Consider the following 24,618-nt stretch of genomic DNA (forward strand, 5'->3'; position numbering starts at 1 on the left):
AATATTTTTCCTACTTTTACAAGTTAACGCCCCTTTGTTTGTATTTCGTTCATATTTTTCAAGTGAAAGTTAAGACTCTGGACCTATGATCAGCACCAATGGATCAAGTATTTACGCAGTCCTGACAACAGGGACATGCTACTAGCAATGTGGCCCAAAGGCCCAAACCCAATAACTGTGAAGGCTTTATCATGTAGAGTACCTGTTTTGCTATAAACCAGTAGACTACGCGCACCTGCGGCCTGTCATCTTTACAAAACTAGGACACTCAAACAACCAGGTTGAAGAATGTGACGATCTTAAAAAAATGAACAAGATCATTCCAGAAAATATAATTCGATGATCGAGTAATAATTTATAAAATACTTACATCTTAAGGTCATGGGAGTTGTCCGATCCTATCAAAACAATGCTTTTGTTTGTAAGGTCTGTTTGTAATGTGTTTCCAAATGGCAGTGAGGATGAACTCATCAACTGAATATAGTTGCTCTTAATGAAACTGTACAGCAGGAATGATACAGGTGACCCATTTCCCAACTAGACAGAAGCTCCGTGGAAAATAGAGACAGAGCGCAAATTACAAACAGACCAATTCCCGATGATTCATCGTCTCCATGGGAAAAAAAAAGAAACAATATCCACCATCTAACATTTAATGTTACAATTTTAACCACACAATTATCAGAAGCAAAACCCAAGAGCACGCCAGAAGTCATGTATGTACAGCATAGGTGATTTTCACATGCTCATGGCAAGCAGGAGATTTCGATAAATCAAAATCTGATCACTCTGCAGCAATACCTTATTTTCCATGTAAAAAAAGAAATCCGGTGTCTGCATGTTCTGCCATCTTCAAAGGAGTGTGTCACAACCAGGTAGGGACAGATGGATCAATGAAAGACTGATTGTAGCTTAAACAGACGAAGAAGTCGACCACCTACTCTACTAACCAAGATTTCCCAAAAGGCGTTCAACAGCTGCACTAACATTCCCATGTGTTGCGCTCAGAGCACGAATGTTCTCCTGGGTATCAAAGAAGCCCATCTCTTGAAGCTGGGACAGCTGAGTTGCATAAAGTTGTTCTGGAGGAACTGCTATGAAGAGACAACAATCTGTCACACACATGCAGGTGCAAACATACACAAAAACAGAGAGAGAGAGAGAGAGAGCATCTGACCATCCGAAGTGTTGGGAACATTCAGCCCACCAGCACCAAGTCCTTCAAACATGTTCATCAATAAGTCCAGGTTCAGATTGTTAGGAGTGCCAGCACCTCCACCATTTCCTTGCCCGCTGCAACCAACAAATGTCAAAGAAATGTAGACGAATCATAGCTGCAGAGCAAAAAAAACATCAGAACTCTAGAAGGAACCGACCACACAAAGAGAAAGGCCCTCAGTTCCTTGACCAACAATATCTTGGATCAGATCTCAGAGATATTTCTATTTGTAATGTTGGCAATGATTATCATGCACAATTGAACTAAATGTAAAACCAATCTCCATAAAATCATGTTTCAAAAAGGCAAGGGGCCAACTCATCTCCTCATTTTGAAAGAAAAAGCCCATTTTCCATAAGGAGAAATATGAACGTCCTGAGAATGAGCCATCTCTCTCTCTCTCCCCCCCCCCCCCCCCTCCTCTCTTTCTTCATGGAAGAGGACAAAAAATTTACCTTATTGAGCTCAAGTTTTAGAAGTTTCATTAGGAACCAATCTATTCATATTTGGCTGCAATTAAGGTGCAAAATCACGTTTATTAATGGCAATAATCTATAGGTGTTAAACGTCAGTAACTTACTGGTTTGTTTGCTGACCACTAAGCTGAGAGGAAAAAGCCTGTTGAAATGACATGATTTGCTGCAAAAATTTCAGGTGCATCATCAATAAATGAACTATTATTTTTTTAATAATAGGTGAATAACCAAACCAAAGTGGCAACCGAGGGGCAAGTTAATTAACCTGCAAAGTCTCTGGGGATGTGAGCTGACGAAGGAACTCTGGATTTTGCATCGTCTCTCTCAACTGGGAATTGGAGTCTAATAGACTGCGTAGCTGGGGATTGAAACTAAGAATCTAAAACCATAACGGGATCAGCAAACAATATCAAGGGATGAAATCACTGGAGTGAAAATTAATTGGCATTTTACCTGGTTCATATATTGAGGGTTAGAAAGAAGGTTCTGCATCATCCGAGTTACAGCAGGATTTTGCACCATTTGACTCAGAACAGATGGATCAGGGAGGCCACCAAGCATCCGACTAAGTCCAGGAAAACCAAGCCGACCTGTTCGAGGAGTTCTGGTGTCCAACACAGAAGCAGGCCTTGTAGCAGTGCTATTCGTCTGAGCGCCTCCAGCTGCCATATTAACTCAAAGAGGAGAGAGATTGTAAAAGTGGAAACATTGATAAAAGAAAAGCAAAAACAGATGCAAGCAAAACTGTGTGTGCCCATGTATGGATTTGCATGCACAGACAAACACGAAAAATTGATGAGCAGAAAACAAGACAAGCTTACCCCAAGGATTAGGGAGTGGGTTGGTGTTTGGCCCAGGAGAACCCATTGTCGTTTCTGACCCAGTAGTTGAAGGATTCAGAGAACGCTCTCTTGCCTGGCCTGCTTCAGGGTTCCCTAATAAAGCAGCAAAAGTATTTGACCTAAGATCATTTCCACCATCTCCTGTCATAGTTGACGCGTTTATAAATGGCTCTTGAACAGTTTCATACATGCGCCTAAGCATGTTAAATCCTTCAGGAGAAGACTCTATATTTCTCAGGGCTCTGTCACTGTTCCGCATCATCTCACGCCTGAGTTCGGGATTTCGGGCTACTTCCAGAGTTTGACGAAGAATACTAGGATCATTGAGTACATGACCAAGGTCTGGATTTCTGTCTATTATTTCACGCACAAGGGGATTGCTAGCGATTAAGTTACGCATTACATCAGGGTCATTCATAAGTCCCTGTATAACAGGCATGTTTATTGTTTCCCTCGCCATGTTGGGGTTCTGAGTCACGTGCTGCTGCACACGTTCAAGCTCCGGAAGTCCAGTTCCAAACAAGTTAGATGCCCTATTCCCACTAACTCCAGGGAAAAGCATGCCTCCAAAATCCATCCCACCAAAATCTCCATTATCAACAGAAACAGTAGTCCTTACTGAACCCTGGGTGCTGTTATGTGAAACACTACTGTTCGTCATATTGGGGCTATTAACTGATGAAGACGGTAAAAAGCCACGGACAAGATGAACAGTGTGGTCAGCTTGCAGGCCTATCTAACAACAAGTAGCTGTGTCAGTAAATATGCAATTGATTGTTTAAGTTGAAATAAGCATATGCTACAAACAAGTTTCTAACAAGCATATACTCATCAGTCACCACCTTTACCTGCTTAAGATTCCTATTAGCTACCTAAATAAAACTTAAATCTTTAAGTCATTAAACGAACTTTAATTGTATATCACAAGTTAGACATTATATTACAAGTCAGATGTCAGGCAAAAAAGTGAAGGTCCAGATAGAACCTAATGAACCTTTCCTGTTATTTAGGAACAAACTTCCAAAATGCAGAAACCAAGACTGTGCAGAAGCATGAACGCTTCCTAAGCAAATATGAAATAAGTACTTCCTGGTGAAGCCATAATAAAGTGACCTAAACTAGAAACTGAATGTTAGAAGCAATAAGCCATATCCACAAAATGTGATTAGTAGGAATCTCTGGCAATCAAAGGGTTTATATTGGAAATAAAATACTGGGATCTCATGACTATGTATTACACAGCATGAGACGCTAAAGGAAGGCACAAAGCATTAACACATTAATCTAGAAACTCCAAGTATTATGCGAGAAGGAAACGTACTGAATAATCGATGCCAGTAAAGGCTATTACATAACAGCCAATTTTAGAGAAAGAGAGAGAGAGAGAGACGATCATATCAACAGTTTAACTAATCAACTCATTTTCTAGGTGAAAATGAATATATGAGTTCTATTTAGTGTCTCCCATAGCAAATCACAACAGCCTCACACCAGCTAAATTTTTTCTTTGATTGTGCCATAACAGATGCAAGGAGTTAGCACAATTTCCCTGGTCGGTAGGCATCTGGTGACTGGCTGAAACCTCAATGTGCCGTACTTGCCCAAGTAAGATTCCAGAGTTTAAAAGGCAATGTCGAGGAGGTAACCGTAACTATAGCAGATTAATTCAGTGTAGCCAACTTTCGCATCCCAGGATGGGCGTGGAACTAAAGAAACATTTAACGGGACATAAACGATGCTAACGAACGTCAGAAACTCAAATTACCAAGTTATGATTCCCACATGTGCATCTAACGCAAATGAACTGTGCAGGAAACACAGTCACTGGACTACCATGGATATTTACTAAATCGTATGAGTCCATGTCCGCCCTAGCTGTTATTGGCTGAATAACGAACTAGCATGCAACTGGAGAAACCGCAACAATCAGATACTAATTAGGTTCCAATAACAACAACCTAGAGAACCATGAGCCTAACATTTTCGGTAGCATGCAGTATCACAACAAACCATTGCAAGCTGCAGCCTTCACCGACTAGATTTGGCAACTCAAAGCTCTTGTAGAGAAGGAGAATGAACCAAAAAAGAACACGCTACCGAATAAGTGAATTTGAAATTCGTGAATGGCAGGCAAAAAACATGCAAAAGGAACCAATCCAGAACGTCAAAGGCTTATAAACAGAACATAATTTGAGCCAAAGGAACACGCGGTTCTCTTCATATGCTTCAATTACCGTTTGCACCTTTTACTAATTACAACCATCAATTACGTCGTAAAAAGGAGATTGTCCATCGATAATACATGGATGCCCTATCATAATGTTCAGAAAATCCAGTCCCTGACTATGCATCACGGAGCGAACATCTGTCATATTGACGATGACAAAAAAATGACCAAGAAGAAAAGAAAAAAAACAACGGGCCGTCTAGAAACAACGCGGAAGAAACGATGGCAACGGATGGCATTCATCAATAAACTTAACAGTTATAGCATCATCAACCAAACCCTAGAAAAAACCCAGCGTGAGAAGCGGCGGCCGGCGAGTACCGTAGCTGTCAAGAGTCAGATCGTCCTTGAGAAGCCGTCCCTTATAGATGAGCCGCTGTTGATCGGCCGGGATTTCGCAGCCCGTCGCCACGACCGCCTTGAACGCAGCGACGGTGGACCCCAATTCTGCTCGCACCGTGAACTCCCCGCCGTTGGAACACCGGATATTGACAGTGACGCTGCAATCGCCGGCGTGGACGCTCACCTCCTCGTTTGGATCAGCGCCACCTCCCATGGTTCCCCCCCACTTCGTACCCTATCTAAACACAAAGCCGCCGGAATTTGCCCCTTTACGGGCGTAATCCACGGGGCGCCTCTCTCCTCCGGCTAGAGAGAGACGAAAAGCAGAACGGGAGTTCAGGTAAGAGAGAGAGAGCGGCAGAACCCATCGAACAAAGAGAGAGATGGAGATCCTTTTCCTCGATTTTGTTCCTCCCACGCAATTACTGAAGTAGACGTCACATATTTAACAATGACAAAAAATGATTTCTTCTGGATGCAGATACCATTTGCTGCACCGAACAAGAAACCTCTCTTCGCCCTTGACTAATATTCTTGTGTCCTTTTCCGTAATTTTGTTATTTTCACTTCAAGTCCAACCTTTTGTTACTGTTCCAATAAAGGGGTTTTATACTTCCGAATTTTCTGATCACTCATGGTTTCTCGCTGATAACTTCTTTAGAGCAGTCTGCTTTTAGGACAACGTCCCATTGATTTGTGGCTCACATTTGACAAGTTTGATTAGGTGAAAATAACGATTCCGTCTTATTTTAGGCAATAAATTTCATTTTTGTTTTTACTTTGCAAAAGGAAAAAAGATGAACGTACTTCTTCAGTCTTCAGGACCTTCGGAGAAACGTAGTGCACTGTAAAAATTTTGAAAAAAGGTTGAGCCCTTTCTCTAAGTTCATTGATAAAGTTGCACACTGTAACGTAAAATTGCAATTTGAAATGACGAAATTGGCGTTATGTCTCTCTCTCTCTCTCTGCGCGCTTCCCACCGTTTTCCTATGCCTTTGGGGTTGGAGAGAAACTACGGTTACAAGGCCGTTTGTTTAGCATGAGAAAAGTTTTCTCAGGTGTACTGTGCGTAGATTTTTACTCATAATAATTGGTAAAAAATTTCGGTATTCGGGTTGTGGTGGTTTGGCCATTGAAACATTTTGTAATTTGTAATTGTTTAATGAATTTGGCTTAAAAATTTGTGTTTTATGAATTTGACATCAATTTTTAGGTTATATTCATGAAATACTCAGTGTTCATGTTATCAAAATAATTTCTTAAGAATCTAAATGCTACAGTAACACACCCATCAAGTAAAATATTGTGCACCCATCATTTACAATTTTAAAAAGTAAAGCTCACAATAATTTAACTAACCATCAGAATTTTACTTAGCTCAGCAGTCCAATTAGCTATGTCCATTGTGGGCTAAAAAGAAAAAGAGAAAAGCTTTTAGGTAAGTATTGAAAAGGGAGGCGTGTTTTACTTCATATGTATTTATTGCTTGAACAGATTTACCTATGTTTGAATTTGGTGGCTTGACAGAATTTAGCCGGTTGTGCTGGTGGGCCGGTCTTTAATTTTATTTTGGTGTGTGCAATTCTTATAAACCAGGCACCTCCTTTCAAATTAGAATGTGTTTCCGTAAGTCTCTTCCTCCAAAACCCTTCACAATGACGTTTTCTCAAACAATTTCTCAGCTTCTTTTTTTGCATCACCTTGATTGCATACTGGTACTGTTCATTATATAATTTTTCATTGACAAATAGAATATTATGTTATTGGTGCTCGTTTTTATAAGACACATGGTTTAAGAACATCAAGGCCGCGTTTGGGTGACGCCCGGAAACTCGTTTTGGCTCCGAAAACCCCGTTTGGTTTGGGGGCGCATTTTGGAAGACAGCGAACTGGGGTTCCAGTTTCGCTCAAAACCTGGTTTGCCTGCCCCCCCCTGCCTTTATCAGATGAAAACCAGGTTTTCATTGAGCAGCAGCTTTTGGCGGCGGTCTTTCTGTTGAACGACATGGGTGCTCTGTCCAACGGCTTTCATTCCATTATGAATGGGTTACGTCATTGTGTTTAGGATTTTGCCAGATAGTTTTTGTTTTTCTGGATGGTAAGAAACTAATGGAGTGTATAATTGGTATTTGTCTTGCCTGTTGAATGGTTGGTATATCCGTGATGATGATGAGGAGCTTGCGTTTCCTCTGTTCGGTAATTTAACAAAAAATTAACCACCCAGTGACAACATAGAAATATTGAGTTGTTCTTTTCATTTTAGCGTAATTGATTATGTTGAAAATGGAAGAATGAGTGACAATCTCCCTCTCTCTCTCTTTCTCTGTCGCTAGGAAGCCCATTTGGTTGATGTCAGGTTGAGTTTTACTCATTTTCTGCTAAAGATGCATTTTCAAGAGCAGGAATCTCTCCATTTCTCTCTGCATTTTAAAGTATTTTATTGTTAGGTACAATACCAGGCATTGGCCTATTCCCCTCTCGAATCACTTGCTTGTCAAGGTGTAGATATGAACTTTGGTACTACATTTCATGAATATGTTCAGTTGGCATTTTTCAAATCCACATACTAACACTGTTATTGCGAGTTATTGGAAGTAAATAAGAAAATATTTTTTTTGCTTGTTGTTGGCTGTTACCTCAAGTCTTTTGTAGTTTAAAATTTTGCTTTCTTGGACATGACGACGTGCAATTTGTGTATTTGATAACTGACATCAAGATGCACAACAAATGATGCTTGTTAGTGAAAGGAATTAATATCTCAAAGGGCACCATTTTGGTTCCATTGTATATTGCTTAAACTTAGTTTGCTGAAGTATACATTCCATCTGGATGTCTGGTAGCTGCTTTATCGTCCTCTACCTCCGCAGAATGTTGTTGGGAGTAGGTTTGGCCTTTTAATTTATCGTCCTCTACCTGTAATTAATTCTGCTAGGACGGCCTAGATTACTATTTTCTGGTTAGTGACATTTGTTTTTCTGATTTATATTGCTTTGGCTTTATTTGTATGCTATATGTGAAAATAGAATGTGAACTGCCATCATTTAGTTCATTTGCATGTGCTCTACTTTCTGCTTCTGCATGATATTTCTTCATCTGGGAAAGTGTTTAGCCTTTAATACTACTGCTTCTGCATCTTACGATTCAATCATTTTTGGATGTTGTTGTCCACGGTGGTCTGATCACAGAAAAGCCAACAAGCAAGGAATTACTGCACAAGAATGTTCAACTGTCAGTTGCTTTTCTAATCTCAATGAGTTAGTTTGGAAGATTCAAGAGGGAAGTTTAATTTCCCAATAATAAGTTACTCATGTTCTTTTCACATTTGCTGGTATATGATTGTTTAGGCTTCATAATCGACCACAAATGAATCATGTGAACCTTTTGTATTGCTCGGATTAGCCCGCTCTTGATGTCTTCACTGAAGAGCCTCCACGCACGGCTTGTAGACTGGTGTTGCACAGATATTTAGATTCTAAAATAGGTTTACAAGGAACTGCAGTAGCTCTATGGTTACTCCTTAAGACGCAACTGAGGAAACCAATGAACTCCCTGCAAATAGAATAACACCAGCAACAAGAATCTATCATCTACTTGTTTCCTCATGATGTTGAAGTCTTGGTTCACAAGTAGAAAGTTAATAAAATGTTACAAGAATAAAAGGGGCTGTTACCCATCCGCCACCACCTTTATTAGAACTGGTCTGTCAAACTTTCCCGTTTGGAATTTCAATGGCAAGGGCTGGCACCAGACTGCCTTCTTAGAAGCCATTTCCTGCTCATCGTCCTCTTTCTCCTTCCCTACTTCTCTGTGTGAGTTTTCGGGGATGGCTGTTGCCAAGAGAAAAACTACATGATCGACTTTAAACTACATTGTCATTATACAGAATCTGCTCCTTCATCATCGTCATTGCAATAGATATAGCTAATGGTCATTATATTAATTGTCTTGTAGCTAACGTGTGGCATTTGCCATGTGCATTTCAGGTTCCATCAGAGGTTGCACCATTTTTTACACTAGCAGAGAAGCTTCGCAAAATGACAGTGCAGTTAATGGGTGGAGGGAGTGGCATGATATCTGTGAAAATTTTCATTCCATCTTTTGTCAATGACCTCATAAATTTCTTTGCTGTTCATGCGTCTTTTTCTGGTTGTAGATAGAGCTTTTCATGCCCTTTTTATTGGTATGGTGTACATTGTTTTGACACTGAAAAACAGAGGTTATTTGTAATTGATTAATTGTAGCTAACTGTACTGAAGATTCACCTGAAAGTGGTTGTTAGAGCCACAATTAAAAAACCATGTTTTTGTCATCCAAACAAAAACCAGGTTTAAAAAGAAAAAACCTGGTCTTTGTGTTGGCATCCAAAATGAAAATTCAGGTTTTAAAACCTGGATTACAAAACCAGTTTTCCTCAAAACCTGAAACCATCCAAACAGCGCCGAAGTTTTTGTTATAAAATATACACAACGTTATTATTGGTGTCTGTTTATAAATTTAACAATCAAAAGCTCGATATAATTACACCGTGATTTATTGAAACAATAAATTGCTGTTGCTGAAATATGTATATTATGAACATTTATTCCAATAAGGTAATGTGGTATTTGACAAATAAGGCATCGAGTGACAAACATCAAACATGTCACACCTCCTACTTCTCTTGGTGAGAAAAAAGAGTATTTCATCAATAGCGCCGAAACCCCATCTCTCCACGCCCACTCCACTCTCTGAAATTGTCTATTTTCATGCAATACACTTCAATTTTTAAGATGCAGAGACAGACATGATCTCTATATTTTGTACATTTGGTTAGCTTATCGAGATTCTATTGATGTCCCTTTATCGATTACTTGATGAATCCAGCTCTCAATCTTCAAGCAGTTCTTATAAAATGAAATTGCAGCTTTTAATTGAATAAGGGAAAATAACATGTAACAAATTGGTCATGGTCAATAATCAAATACAACAAGTACAGTTTAGTGTTTCACATTAATATATTTTCTAAAGATTTGTCAAGTTCTGTCCTGCCGCATTCCATAAAACATTGACTATACTTTTTTTCTGTCTAATGTTTATTAGATAAGGATGGTGTGTAGGAAGATTGATTCTACCGCCCGAGCAAAAGCTGAATAAATCCAACTTATAAACACAAATTAATGTTTACATTGTGGGTTACTTTTTCTGCTTACAAGTCCAACTTAAGTTGACATAAATTATCAGATTGATGTGACAAATAAAACAATGTGTGCAATTGATACATCCCAACTCCCAATACACTTCAGATCACGAAATCAGAACTCACACACTAAAAACATTTTAATTTTATATTAAAATTGTTATGCATTTAATATTTTTGTTTTTATTACTAAACATGCTTAAAACAATGGCAGCCTCGAGAAGGGACAAGTTTGATTCACAAAATTGCGGATACTGTATATTTACACGCACACTTTAGGCACTCGGCCACTTTAAAAATCATGCTTCAACCTGTTTGCCGGTTATATACTTTGCATATTTATCCTTTCTCGAAAAATTGGAGCAAGTATGAAAAGTGTGAAAATGACTTGTACTTCTTATGGACCAATTACAAAATCATATCATTTTAATGCATTAACTAAAGAAATTGGAACCATGCTAAGAAAAAGTGTTTGTGGACTGTTTCTCTCTCTCATGCGTATACACACACACACACACACACATATATATATATATATATATATAGGAACCAGTGACAAAACGGACCCATTTAAATTAATTATTAAAATATATATTTTTCAACCCAATCTTATAGATACGATCTTCAAAGTGATTTGGTAAGAAACATATATTTACCTAATATTTTTTTCTTATTAATAATTTTACTATAAAAAAGGTAGACTATATTAAAACTTTGATAGTAGAAAGATCAATTGTTTTTTTTATGAAAACAAATTGTTAAATTAGTGTTTATATGCATAACAAGTGAATGATAACTTTAGCAGGTGAAAATCACCCAGCTCACTCGTAAGAGTCATTCAATTAATCGTGACATATTATTGATAGAAAATAGAAAAAGTATAAAGTAAAACTAATGCTTTCATCTAATTTTTTTATTAATAGTATATTATGATGGATCAACGTTTGCGTGCACACACACACACACACACACATATATATATATATATATATATATATAAGCCGTTGGTTTTACTCATCCTGATCTATAAAATCAACAGATATATATCCCCGTTAGTTTGTCGATAAATTTGGGAAGAAAGGGAGGCATAGAACGTGTGCATCCTTGCGCACGAAGTTTCCCCGTAGTCTCCCCTCCCACGCAATCCCATCTCATGGCGCCCCTCTCTCAGAAGATGCCCCTCTCTTGTTCTTCTTCCTACGTTCACCATCGTCTCCTTCGCCCCATATTTCACGATTTAGAGGCAAGCCCACATTTTTACCTCTTATGGGACAGAGACCTTTGTAATTGTTTGCCCTTCTGAAAAACGTAGGTGCGTGTGGATATGCTTATGTTTTTCGTTTGTTCCATGCAGCGCATGGCTCATAGTTTGAGTGGCGGGGGCGAGAACGAGGCGTCTCATAGTCTGTCTTCTCCTAAACACGTTAATCACCAAGGTAATGCACACCCAACTTACGATTTTTTATTTCTTCCTCTTCTCTGTTGCTTCTTAAACTTGTGGCTATATTCCTATGGACTTTGAATTTTGTTGTTACTGCTAAAACGGCGTGGTTAAAGTCTATTCAGTGATGTCGACTATTTTTGCTCGATAACTATGTTGGTTTGGAAAATGGAGATGGGGAGATCCAAAAGTCAGCATTTGGTAATCATTTATTCATAACAGTTAGTGTTGTGACCACATTCCGCGTGTCCTAAATCGACGAGAAGACCCCCTGGTGAACGATCCTGAAATGTGAAAACCATAGAACTTTTTGTTGGTGTGCCGCTGGATCCTTAGTTAGGTCGACAGATTCTCATGTTGCAAGCTAGTAAGAGGAGTATAACTTGTTTTTTCTTTTGAAAAATTTATGTTTTCGATGCGTTTAATTGTCTGGTCTGTTTTCTTTATAAGAAACAATCTTCTTCTCTTTTCCCGTATCTAGAATGTTTTAGGCGTTTTACTTCAGAACAGCTGGTGAAAATTTCTTAATGCCGTGCTCGTCCAAAATTGTAGACCCTGACATGTCTAACTGGAAGACAATAGACTCGAGGGCCATGGGGCTCAAGAGGTCATCCATCGGATCTTCTGTATGGACTGTTCTGAATCGGCTTCGAAGCAAAGGTGCGTCTCTTTTTACGTTAACATCCTTAGTGGTGTTTCAGAATTTCGATTTTTGTTGTGCCACTGAATTCATGCTCATCAACTTTGTTTTTTAGCCAGTCTTGCTTCTCGTAGTGGCATTATTGTTTCGTTTATGTATGTTTTAGACAGTACTGGTGTGGATTTAGACGTATCGTTTGGCTTGTTTTTGTGAAGTTGTAGGTTTAGGTTTCCAGCAATAATGATGCAAGAGAGGATTTATATTCTGCAGTAACATAAGCCGTACAGCATACATTTCTAAAGGTTCCATGCTGCTTATTTGTTACCTATGTAGGATACGAAGTCTATTTAGTGGGAGGTTGTGTGAGAGACTTGCTGCTTAAGAAGGTCCCAAAGGATTTTGATGTCATCACAACTGCTGGTCTTAAACAGGTATTCGTTAACTGTTTAGAGCTTTAAAAGGTATTAACATTTTTACTTGGAGTTGATGCTATTTGATCCATTAGGTTTTTGCAGATCAAGAAATTATTTCATCGTTGTATAATAATTGGGAAACGCTTTCCAATATGTCAAGTCCGCATTGATGGCTCAGTTATTGAGGTTTGTATGACACTTACATTTTTTGTCGGTCTGATTGTGAGGAGATGCTGAAGGCTTGGCTAGTTGGCTTTCCTTCACTAGAGAATTCAGCTTGTGTAATACCTGTTTAAATTGTTGATCACTTAGGTCTCTAGCTTTGAAACAAATGATGCATGCATTGTTGAGAAAGGAGAAGCTGTTTATCTTCCTCAAATGCCAAATGGCTATGACAATCATGACTTTGTTCGCTGGAGGAATTGCATGAAGCGTGACTTTACAGTCAATTGGTATGCTATATCAGCCTCCAACAGTTGTACCAGACAAAACACAGTTTTGTTGTTTTAGGGCTGTTTGTTTAGTAGCATTAATCTTTACCATTCATGTTATATAGTAGCTATTCTTGGGTAAAACTTATCTTTATCTACTTGTTATTTATACTCTCTTTGTGGGCAGCTTGTTCTATGATCCATTTATCAACAAAGTTTATGACTATGCAAATGGAATACGTGATCTAACGATGCTCAAGGTGATTATGTTTTAGAGACAGTAGATAACACGGGAGAAATGTCATGATAGTACTCTTATGTTTTTACTTGCTTCTTTATAAAACTCTCTTGATATATTTATTAAGTGGATGTTCGTGCATGCGTCCACATTACTTTCTCCTCAAACCTAACTCAAGCTTAATCAGTTATCTAAATGCTTACATATGTAAAAAATGTATATTCAGGTGAGAACCATTACTGCTGCCCAGGTGTCATTTAAAGAAGACAGTGGTAGGTCCTTCTGCATGCTACAAGCTCCATGCTCCATCTTGTGAAGATGAATTTACTTTTCTAATGAACAAGTTTAACTTCCAGCTAGAATATTGCGTGGTTTAAGGATTGCAGCTCGTCTTGGTTTGATAATTTCTGATGAGACAGCTGCAGCAATGCGACAACTGTCTTCATCTGTAGTCGATCTTGGCAAGGTAACTAAAGGATAGCTTTTCCATTTTTCATTTAGTCCATCTCAATAGGGTAATCAGAGAACAGCCTTCTATTTTTTACTTCATGGATTTATATAGTATGTCATCTACTGTTTGTTATTTCTTAGAGACTGTATCATGTGCTCTGCTGATTTTTTGTCCAGGACCGATTAAGCATGGAAATGAATTACTTGTTATCATATGGAGCTGCTGAATACTCTTTCCAATTACTTCGGGAATTCAAGTTGCTTGAACTTTTGTTTCCAATTCATGTGAGCATGTGAGCACTGGCTCAGGCGATTATTTTAGTATGTCACACTTATCTTTGTCAATGTTTAGTATGTTGACCATCTCTCATGAAGTAGTTTTTCGTGGATTACAGGAAGCTTATTTGACTCACCAGACAAAGCTCTCACCTGTTGGGACTGACAATATGCTAATGGTATGTGTTTCTTAATTTATTCCTTCGACCAACTTGCAGCTCAGATAGAATACGTGCAGGAAGTTTTTGTCATGCTTAATAGCTATTTGAACTATCCTGCTTCTTTATCATCTACTAATTGGAATAAGGACATCATTTCAAATTTAAATTTCAGATTGATTTTTCATTGGAGATCTTGATTACATGTTGCTAATATAATTTAGCGTCCAGCTTAACATTGGATCGTATTGAACTTGTTCTAGCTCTTTTCCATATGATGAATCATTGAGAAAGCATGTGTTAATCTATGTCACATGGGTGTGTTATTTTGTTTTGCTACCTTTATCAATGTGATGTGTGTGAGGGTGCCCCTTGGGTGCATAAAGGAAGCTCCAAAATGTGTTATGAAATAATTAATTAAAGTTTAGAATTAGATGCTTGGATTCACAGGCACGCGTGTTAAAACATGGTTCCAAGTATTACATATAGGTTAGGCTTTAGATTTGTTGAGATTGTTCTAGACTTTGGCCAATGGTTTAAGGTGAATATTTAATGTTTGACTTGATGGATGAACATCTGCAGGTGATGCTTTTACTCTATGATCTAAAGAAGCATCCGTACTTTGGATGGACTCTACATATTTATATGGTTTTAAAATTTAAATTTATTCGCATTTCAGTCCTTAATCTTTGCTTAAAATTCAACATTAACCTCTTTTGATGCACACCATGTCTTAGCTATTGCGTACTTATCATTTTCGGCAAAGTCCTTCTTGGTAGCCTTTCCAAAATGTGGGTTTTCTTGAGATCATATTAAAAAAATCTCAAAACTTTTAGATGTCAAAAAACTATAAGGACAATGAACGTTCATGTGATAATGGCCTTTCTAATGTCGTTCTTGCAAATATAAGGAAATAGTTTTTTTAAAACATAGAAAAAAAAAACAATGAAATATTGAAGCAATGTGGTTTAGTGGCAGATCAGATCCTAGATTTGGATCTAGTTTGGCTTTGAATGTATTTTTATTTGGCATTGATGTTCTTTAGGATTTCGATCCTTTCGTTTACTGGGTCCGTAGGCATCTTTTCTTTTGTTTAGGGCTAGTTGTTGATGGAAAAAACCCTAGTTTCCTTTTGTTATTGAATTCCCTCTATTTTTCCATGCTTTTCCATTTGTTCTTCGCTTTTATGGTGCTTTTTTCACTGGGATTAGAATGAGGAACTCTATCGCTGCATCAAATGTATGATTAAAGAGTGGCAAAGAAGTTTTTCTTTTTTTGAAGATGTCGGAGAATATGGAGAGCATCTCATGATAATATTGCAATATAGCATTTTTTTTTTCTTTGTTTCCTGTCTAGTTTGAAAATGTTGTGATATTTTCAAAAATTATTGGTTAGCTTCAAAATGATGATACTATCACTATGTTCCCAACTATCAATGGTGCAAGTGGCTATGCTTTGGCGATGTAAAGTACAAACTCATTGTTATTTGAAGGTTAAAATATTCAACTATCCTGTTTCTTTAGCATTAATTTTTGAAAATGTATTTTTAAAGTTGGTTGGTTGATTGATTGATTAGCAAGTACTTGGTGCAGTAGCCATAGTTATTGCTTTGTCCACCTGAATTACAAATCATGTTTTTCTTCTGGCAGCATCTATTACATTACATGGATAAAATTCTGTCATCTGGTTGCCCCTGTCATTGTTGGTTGATTGATTGACTATCAAGTATCAAGCACTTGTTGCAATGGCTATTGTTATTGCTTTGTCCAACTGAATTACAAATCATGTTTTTCTTCTGGCAGCATCTGTTACATTATATGGATGACATTCTGTCATCTGATTGCCCCTGTCATTGTTGGTTGATCGATTGATTAGCAAGCACTTGTTGCAATGGCTATTGTTATTGCTTTGTCCAACTGAATTACAATTCATGTTTTTCTTCTGCCAGCATCTATTACATTACATGGATAAAATTTGCTCATCTGATTGCCCCTGTCATTGTTCATTGTGGTAAGCCCATTCGTGCTACTAATGGCTCCTCTATAAAAAGTTTTATTTGTTTGCCTTTGTCTTTTCTGTATGTCTTATTTTCCAGGAAGAGGAATTGTTTCCATCAGGCATGAACTTGTTGTTTCTGTAATGTTGGATATTTTTCTAGCTAGTTATTACATACACTTCTGATTGTCCCTTCTCAATGATCATTTGAAGGTAATCGATTTACTGTTTAGTTACTGAAAGAAGAGAAAGATGACCATAGGTGCACTGAAGCAAATACTTGCACTTCGTGACACTATATTTACTTGCTTTACATCAGTCTCACACCCAAAATAGCAGCAGAATATTATATTCTACTCTAGCACTTGACATTGCTTTGCAAAACTAGCCAAATGTGGAATAATATCCATCTCCAAATACCTATGAGTTGGCACAAAATCATGTTTTTTCTTTAATGTCTATATCTGATTCTATGAGTTTAGAAGTCAAAGATTTAAATGCAAAAATCTAAACTAATCACATGGATGTGTAATCTTGTCTTTACAGTTCTTGCATCAAGCTGCTGTACCTTGTAATTGGTATCTTGATCAAGAACTAAACAGGATTTATGAGTTTGGTTATTAGGTGTAGCTTAAAATCCATGAGACATGTTAGATTTTGGTTCATCCAAGAATCACTGACTGGGAAGAGAGCAGGGAACAGACAATAAGAAGAGGCTGCAACAATAAACAAAAATCCTAGCAGCAATAGGATGTGAGCTCTATTTCACCTTTTCATATGAATATTACAATGATTAGGGTACAAAAAAAATACTATTATACGGTATAAACTGTAAAGAGGTGCCATTAATGAGGTGCATACTGATATAAGACATTGGATTGGATCCAGATTGAATCTGCTCGACCCAAAAATTGCATGAACTTCTTCTCACGTTCCTCCAGTTGTACATGTTTCTGAACCACGAATAACCTGCATTTTAGCATCCTAAACATTACTTGTGTTGATCCTTTGTAAAATAGACCTGAAATTTGATTTTAAATTCTCACAAGTTTAGGTTCACTATCTTCTATTCAACTTTTTTGTCTCAAAAAACATGTCAATGGTGCTTTGATTATGATCATAGCAGAAAAGGAGACCAACTCCCCTGCTTCTGTCAATAGCTCAACAGTGGCAACTGCCATGGATTTATACTCTGCCTCAGTGGTTGATTTGGCAACAGTCCTTTGTTTTTTATTCCTCTGCATACCAAATATGTTCCAACTTCCAAGTAAAACATAATGTCAAGAAATCGAGTCATCGCTCACCTAGCATCTTGAAATCAATGCATCTCAAGTCTGGCCCCCCTTTGACTTGAGATCCATTGATTAGAAGCATTCTGTGCTACACAAATACTGCGGAGTACCCGTACCATATGGGTGTGATATGGGTACAGGTACAGGTAAGCCCCTGGGTACATCTCTGGTACAGTTAGTACTGGGTATGGTCAATGTACCCAGGACCATATCTGTCTTTTTTTTGGACTCGGCAAGTCCATTTCTGTTTGAAAAATAGGGTTTTATTTTTTGGATTTTTAGTATGTTTGTTACTTTCATACTTTATTCATTAGTTTTTTTCTTCATAATCTATAAATTTTGAATCATGCATGTGTTGTTTTGTTTGTTTGAATTTTTATTTTATATATATATATGCAGCTGCACTTTTGTACCCAAGTTTTTTGAAAATGGTTCGTACCCATACCCGTACCTATGTGGCATAGGACTATAGGAGTTTGTAATGATCTTAAGTTCACAGTTCTCAAATAGGCAGAAATAGGCAGATTTGTTATAACCATAGATTTAAGGTGTCTCGGTAAATCAGACCCTCAGATCTAAGGTTTGGGGTAATCAAGTTATCAAACACCTCTTTGATGTTTGCTGAACAATGTCTTTGTTGCTCAGACTACACCCTGTAATGGTCAATTGATCTGTTGTGTTCTTCATTTTGTTCAAATACTCCATGATGGTCATAAACCTTTTTCTCGACATTTGAAATTCGCTTTTGAGAAAGACAATTTTTGCCTCTGAAGTATGTGAATTGTGAATATGTTTGTACTTTGAACCAACCCGTCCTTCGACTACATAGCCGAACAATCATCAGGAATTAGCCACAGGAACCTCTTGGAACTGTGTAGGGGTGATATAGGTGGCATAAATTGGTTGTTTTTCATCCAAGCAATGCACTCAATTTTTTTATGAATGCGCTGGAAGACGTTCCTTTTTCATTCCTTTCTTCTTGTGAGATGAATTTCTGTAGGGATTGGAGCGGATCCATCCAGATGACCAAGGAGATCCTAACTACCTTAGAAAAGGAAGTATCTGCCTCTTCCAAATTATGAAATTTAATTCATTCAATTTTCAAACCAAATTATTGAGGTAAATTGAAAGAAAGACCAAACTGAGAAAAGTTTATAATTCAATAGAGAAAAAAGGAAACAGAATTGTCTGTAAACTGATCACAAATAAGTGTTCAATCCAACAGTTCTAAGAAATCAATGATTCTGGCCCTTCTTCCTTTTTCTTTTTTTTATTGTTCTTTTGCTTTTCTTTGACAGATTCACACTTCAGTGCTGATTGTTGCCCAGTTGCAGAATGCCAGAATCAGTCAGTTATGTAGTCAACTAAGTCTCAACTTCCATTCCCTTGATCTGCAAATCACCTGTGTTGGGCTGTGTACAAAACAGTGACGAGTAGTCAACTTTAATGAATCAATTTGGTAAAATAATAGGACACAACGAACGGAGCTAGAAAGAAGAGATGATGCACACTCTAATATGGAGCGGATATTCATATGACAACAAAAACAGGAGGCACAGTCAGACTTTAAATAGAAGTCCCAACTCAAATATGACATTAAACAAAGAGGGGCATCAGAGAAATTTGACTCTTTAACAAAGAGGGAAATCAAGACAAAACTGGTGAAGTCATTAATCTGGTCAGAAATCTGTGGATCTAATGATTTTCAAAATATTGATAAAATTCAACTGTCTGATTAGAAGGTTCAGATCTTACAATTTTTCAGATTATTAAAACCATGTTCAGATTGCTAACCATAATCTGGTTATTTCAGTTCCAGATGTAGGATCAGATAGAGAGAGTGGTCCAGGAATAGATATCTTGAAATAGATAAAGAAAGATGAATTTCAGACACAGATTTATGAAAAGAGAGAAGAAAATTATTGCTTGACATGGAGAGTTGGAATGCCTTTTCTGTAATACCTTTTGGAGCAATCCTAGATCCAGTTCTAGCAAGGGTGTGTTGTCATATTAGATTTTGTTTCATCCAAAAATCACTCACAGAGAAGGAGATGTGAGAAGAGGTTGCAACAATAAATTGAACTGGATATTATGTTCTCCTTTGGAGTGACATGTCGATTTTCACTCTCTACTCTCTGCTCTACCAGCTGATCTATCCCTCAAGAATGTGATAATTCACTTATGCGCCATCAGCCTTCTTCGGCAACAAGACCACAGACGAGGCAAAAGAAGATGTATTGGGCTTTATATGGCCCTTTTCAAGCAGCTCTTTCAACTGCCACTGACTCTCCTAGTGGGCCAATGTCTATGTCCTTCCTAAGTTCCTGTAGCAATAGGATGTCAGTTCTATTTCATGTTCTTGTAGGCATGTTGCAGTAATTAGGGTATCAGAATACCCTTATACGATGTAGCTAATTACAGTGGTGCCATTAATGAGGCATCAGTGGATATAATGGATTAGGTTGGATACAAACTGAAACCAGCCCAATCCAAACATCAGAAAAACTTTCTCAAGATGGTTTCAAAACTGGAAGATAACCGCACAGCCTTTGTGATATCGAATCCTTTATTTTTTCTGTGAAAATATTGTTGATTGCATTTTTTTGTGTTTTCTTCTTCTTTCTCCATGAAGTGATTTCTTATAAACACATTTTCATGTCTTTGTTACACTCTATTGTCTTTTTGCGTTATTTACTCATACAGATTGTTGTTAGCAATTTTGGTAAGTCTCCTGCTTAATTTGGATGATTAAGTGCTAACGAAAGTTTGTCTCTTTTTTGACAGGGTTGGCATTTTAGCTTTTCATCTTGCACTAGTGAATCATCCCAGGGATGCCCTTGTCATTTGGACATTCTGTCTTGCTTTGTATCTTGGGGATGGAAGCGAGGCAGTGAAATTAGCAAGACAAAAGGCTGAAATGAGAGTGGTATATGCTTCTGAAATCTCGCAGTCAAAGACAATGGATGATGAACAACTATGTGCTGAAGTTTGTTCTTTTGTATCATCAATGAAAACCTCAGTAGATGCTATGACCAAGAAAGATAGTCTTCTTGAAGCCATGGAAAGATACCCACTGTCTTCATGTTCTGGTTTGGTGAGTATGGTTGTGGATTTGTTTCTTTTTAAGATCTATACCCGTTAGGGAGGTTTCTAATTTTACTCATCCAATAAGTGTAATTCTACAGTTTCATTAACTAACAATCAAGTAAAAACTGCACACTTGTACAAACTACCTCTGACATATGTCACGATCTGCATGCTATACAGTAAGAGAAGCTACTTTTGGTTGCTTGAGGTTATGGATGTGTAACTTATGTGCAACATTTAACAACTTGATCAGCCTTTTGTTGTGCCAACAAGTACAATTGCTATCCTACCTTGTAAATTGCTTTGGATGTGCTCACTTCAAAAAAGTAGCCTCAAATTGAAGTTCAATAGACTATTTTCTTAGAATAAATGGATGAATATGTACTTCAAATCCTGATGTAACAAGCTGGTTGATATGTTTGTATTACAGCAATGTTTTGGAAACTTTTATTTGGTCTCCATTTACCATTACCATTTTTTAAAACATTTTTGAAGTTTGAACTTTGAACTATTAGAATTATCTGGCAAAATGTAGCAATAATGACATAAATCTGGAGGACAAACTTAAGTTAAACCTGTATATTGTCCCGTAAGCGTATAAATTAAATACATAAACTGTTAACCTCCACCCACACCCCACCCCCACCCCCTCCCAAAAAAAAAAAAAAAAAGATACCCTCAAGAAAGAAGGGAAGCTTAAATATCATGATGTGATTATAAATAGAATACAGTGTTTTCTTTGTTTTTTTCCTTTGAATTCAATATTCTAGCAAAAATTTTGCTTAAATGAACCAGAGTGTACAGGAGCAATATTTCAATTGTTATTACATGCCATTTTCATAGTTCTAACATAATCGGTGTGTAGTTTGATGTAGCACTGGGCTGGAATCCTACGGCAGGTATGGGCCTGGAAATCTGTTAATAAAATTGTAGTTCTTTTCCTAATTGTCAAAATTGGAAGTTAGTCTTTAGGTCCATTGGAAGTTGGTCTCAGGTCCGCCAAGGTCCTAAGAGGATTGAATGAGACTGACCCCAGTCCCCAGCCCATTGCCTGGTCTTTGGCACATGAACACCACATTTAAATTTTAAAATAATATATGAACACACACACATAGAATGTACAAAATACATATGGATATATGCACACACATACTTATGTATATACATGCAGATAGACAGACACACACAGAAATATATTTATGAACACAGCAAGAGCTTCACATTTTTTTCCCTGGAAAATATTTGCAAATGTTTGTGCTGTCTGGCAATACTGTCAACTAGACCTGAATGTCTGATAGTATTGGAATATTTTCATATGATTTGGACACATCACTATGGAAGAGAGATTCCTTAGTAAATTTCTTTAAATTTGTCTTTTCTATTTTAGTTGTTTGATAGTTTACACTCATTGCGAGTGTTCTGAGGTTGATGTTCATGTGTGGCAGGTAGTTGTATCCTTGAGGGCAGGTAGATGTGTCTCAGAACTTCTCAATATTTTTCAAAATGGAATTGAAGGTATTCGGGAAAAGAGAGACAGGCTTGAAGTTGATTATAAGTTGCTTACATGTGGAGATAAAGCAGAAGTTCGCTTTGTTCTCGGAAGAATCATAATGCAGACGATGGATAACGCTACTTTACAAGATCAGCAATTGCAAGTTGCGTGCACAAAGAAGCAGGGCATTAGGATGTCTTCTGTTTTAGACCATCAAAATGAGCGTACTCCTTCCACCAAGAAGCATCCTTCAGCACTTTCAAGCCTTTTCATGTGAGTTCCTGTTTTTTGTAATCGTGCCCTTGAATTTTTGGTTGTCTGCCTTTTGCTCTGTAAAATTATATATGGATATGTTTCTTGTTGTGGGAAACTGAAATGTTAATTTTTTGTCCTTATGTATAGAGTACCCAATTTAGCTTTTGAAGAAACGAAGCTAATATTGGTGATGTCAACTGTTCCAGCATCTGTTGATATACATGCTTTTTTAGTGAAGGAACTACTTTGTTGGTCTAGGTAGTTTTGAGTTCCATCACCAGACATGAAGACTGTTAAAATTGGAAGTGGTTTGGATCCAGAACAGCTAAATACAAAAAATTTCAGGTCAGGGTGGATATTGTACAATTTGAAATGGCAAAGCCCTCAAACTAGATAGGACTCGTTGGCAATACTACTGCTAACCGACTTGATGAAATCATTAAGCGCTAAGATACCACAGAACTTACTTAACGCTCTCTCTCTCTCTGCTTAGCACAACGGGTTCGGTTGCATGGCATGTAGCAACCATGTCCTCGGTTTGAGTCTTGGAGGGTGGTATTTTGATGGAATTGATCTGTGGAAGTCCCAACTTAAACTAACTCGTGCCTAGACAAATTTTTTGAACTCAGGTGAGATCCCTCCATGTATCGAAGTCTCGATCAGTTGGGTTGGTAGCTAAAGATGGATTCCACAATGACACCTAGCCAGGCACGGATTTGATATCAAGTTTGTGTGATTGAACCCCTGTCATCTAAATGCATTTTTCCGTTCGATTTTAAGCTGGTCATGTTCGGATTTGTTTTAGCCAGATCACATCGAACTTCAAGTTGAAGGTCAACCGGAACGGATTTCATTGACTCAGCATTTCTCAGATTCGACATACTCTGGCCCATGCAGATGCCCATTAATGTCCTCTTTGATTTCCTGGTTTTTACAGAAAATCTACAATTTAGAAACAGCGAAAGATGCGTGACAACCTACCACTCAATGATAAGAAGTGGTACAAGAAGAAAAAAAGCAGCCTTGTAAATTTTTGGACTGGTTTGGCAAATTTTCCTCTCTAACGTATACCAAGAAAAAGCACCGCATTTCCCTCGAACTAGAGAACAAGTGAATGCAAAGGGTTACCTCCAACTGTGGCTCCACCGGAATAAGACAAGGGGACAATGCACGCGGGTCTCTTCAACCATGGCCCTGACACTGACCGAACACAAGAAGCCTTGACAGGCGATAGCAATACTAAGTGTAATTGCACTTGCAACATGCTTGGAACCTTTAATTTTTAAAGATCATATCTGGGATCTTGCATACTTGTAAAAGACCTCTTTGTTGGCATCGATTTATCACCCATATCTAAAGAAATCTTTTGTGCTTTTTAATTGCCACTTGCAAACAGCATCTCATCAATGGACAGGGTACAATCCCTATATCATCACGATTGACGTCTTCGCTTCAACAAATTCCATTAACCACCAAAAAGAATCGCATCCAAACAAAAATAACCATCCAACGACAAGAACGAAGAGAAGAGTGAACTATTTGACATGTTCACAAGAAATCCCACTTTCATTCCGTCGCTCTTCATCCTTTCCCATCTTCCCTTCGACTGGAACGAACCTGAAGACTGCATCACCTAGCCGCCCGCCATCACTTTTCATCGTTGCCCACCCTTCAGGTAAGCTTTTCGACCTCTTCTTGCTCTCGCTCTAATGCAGAATGAGAAAGACGAAAAACAGAGAGGCTGGGTTGGCAGCCCCTTTCTATGCATCGGTTCCCCGACGCACAGAAGAAAAGGGTTGCTCAGCCGAGCAGACCCTTCGGTCCACCGCCTAAAGGGGCTGCGGAGTTGCCCTTTCCTCTATATGCACGAAGCAAGGGAAGGGGCGGCTCGGCAGCCCCATCATTTGCATGCACGAAGAAAGGAGGCTCATTTCTACATTTTCTTTTAGATGTAAAAGCTGCTCATAAGTGATATTATCATGGCTACATAAATATTTAAACCGACTACAGAGAACAGCTCCGTTCCATCCATGTCACTTATATTGCTTTCTTTGGTATGTTAGTTTAATATCGTAAAAAATGAACAGGTTACAACTCATGGATGTAGAATGCCTTGCAAACAGTCACAAAATTCCAAGACATGATTTCAGGTCCATGTCATCTATATT

The 24,618-nt window shown here is 37.9% G+C and overlaps 2 protein-coding genes and 1 long non-coding RNA gene across 4 annotated transcripts; 2 read left to right on the forward strand and 1 right to left on the reverse strand.

The window, feature by feature from the left end:
* Window positions 1-462: 462 nt before the first annotated feature.
* Window positions 463-5,526, reverse strand: LOC116248296 (ubiquitin domain-containing protein DSK2a-like). Of its 2 annotated transcripts, none has more exons than XM_031621007.2 (7): window positions 5,086-5,526; window positions 2,517-3,269; window positions 2,149-2,357; window positions 1,961-2,074; window positions 1,800-1,858; window positions 1,178-1,293; window positions 463-1,091 (listed from the first exon to the last, which is right to left on the reverse strand). In XM_031621007.2, the coding sequence occupies exons 1-7, from the start codon at window positions 5,318-5,320 to the stop codon at window positions 946-948; spliced, it is 1,632 nt and encodes a 543-aa protein (XP_031476867.1). In that variant the 5' UTR covers window positions 5,321-5,526; the 3' UTR covers window positions 463-945. The 2 variants fall into 2 exon arrangements, with proteins under 2 accessions (XP_031476867.1, XP_049932216.1); XM_050076259.1 differs by having other exon boundaries at window positions 2,517-3,273; window positions 5,086-5,225.
* Window positions 5,527-6,918: 1,392 nt separating this feature from the next.
* Window positions 6,919-9,341, forward strand: LOC126409806 (uncharacterized). The gene is made up of 2 exons (XR_007572583.1): window positions 6,919-7,204; window positions 9,090-9,341. It is a non-coding gene; the product is annotated as an uncharacterized LOC126409806 (long non-coding RNA).
* A 2,021-nt stretch (window positions 9,342-11,362) lies between these two features.
* On the forward strand, window positions 11,363-22,691 carry LOC116247155 (uncharacterized). The gene is made up of 14 exons (XM_031619152.2): window positions 11,363-11,525; window positions 11,637-11,718; window positions 12,276-12,383; window positions 12,697-12,794; window positions 12,879-12,962; window positions 13,089-13,228; window positions 13,395-13,467; window positions 13,672-13,717; window positions 13,802-13,911; window positions 14,073-14,180; window positions 14,291-14,350; window positions 16,278-16,339; window positions 20,401-20,710; window positions 22,149-22,691. The coding sequence occupies exons 1-14, from the start codon at window positions 11,436-11,438 to the stop codon at window positions 22,470-22,472; spliced, it is 1,695 nt and encodes a 564-aa protein (XP_031475012.1). The 5' UTR covers window positions 11,363-11,435; the 3' UTR covers window positions 22,473-22,691.
* The last annotated feature ends 1,927 nt before the right edge of the window (window positions 22,692-24,618 follow it).

The sequence above is a fragment of the Nymphaea colorata genome, chromosome 2, assembly GCF_008831285.2.
Source record: "Nymphaea colorata isolate Beijing-Zhang1983 chromosome 2, ASM883128v2, whole genome shotgun sequence".
NCBI lineage: Eukaryota > Viridiplantae > Streptophyta > Magnoliopsida > Nymphaeales > Nymphaeaceae > Nymphaea > Nymphaea colorata.

What these genes read in the sequence shown, in the direction of transcription:
- LOC116248296 (XM_031621007.2), bottom strand. Translation starts at nt 5,320, where the DNA reads ATGGGAGGTGGCGCTGATCCAAACGAGGAGGTGAGCGTCCACGCCGGC. An exon ending in TCTGACTCTTGACAGCTACG is followed by an intron (nt 3,270 to 5,085) that starts GTACTCGCCGGC and finishes GTTGTTAGATAG; the next exon opens with GCCTGCAAGCTGACCACACT. An exon ending in ACCCTCAATATATGAACCAG is followed by an intron (nt 2,075 to 2,148) that starts GTAAAATGCCAA and finishes TTATGGTTTTAG; the next exon opens with ATTCTTAGTTTCAATCCCCA.
- LOC116247155 (XM_031619152.2), top strand. Translation starts at nt 11,436, where the DNA reads ATGGCGCCCCTCTCTCAGAAGATGCCCCTCTCTTGTTCTTCTTCCTAC. An exon ending in GAATCGGCTTCGAAGCAAAG is followed by an intron (nt 12,384 to 12,696) that starts GTGCGTCTCTTT and finishes TTACCTATGTAG; the next exon opens with GATACGAAGTCTATTTAGTG. An exon ending in GTCATTTAAAGAAGACAGTG is followed by an intron (nt 13,718 to 13,801) that starts GTAGGTCCTTCT and finishes TTTAACTTCCAG; the next exon opens with CTAGAATATTGCGTGGTTTA.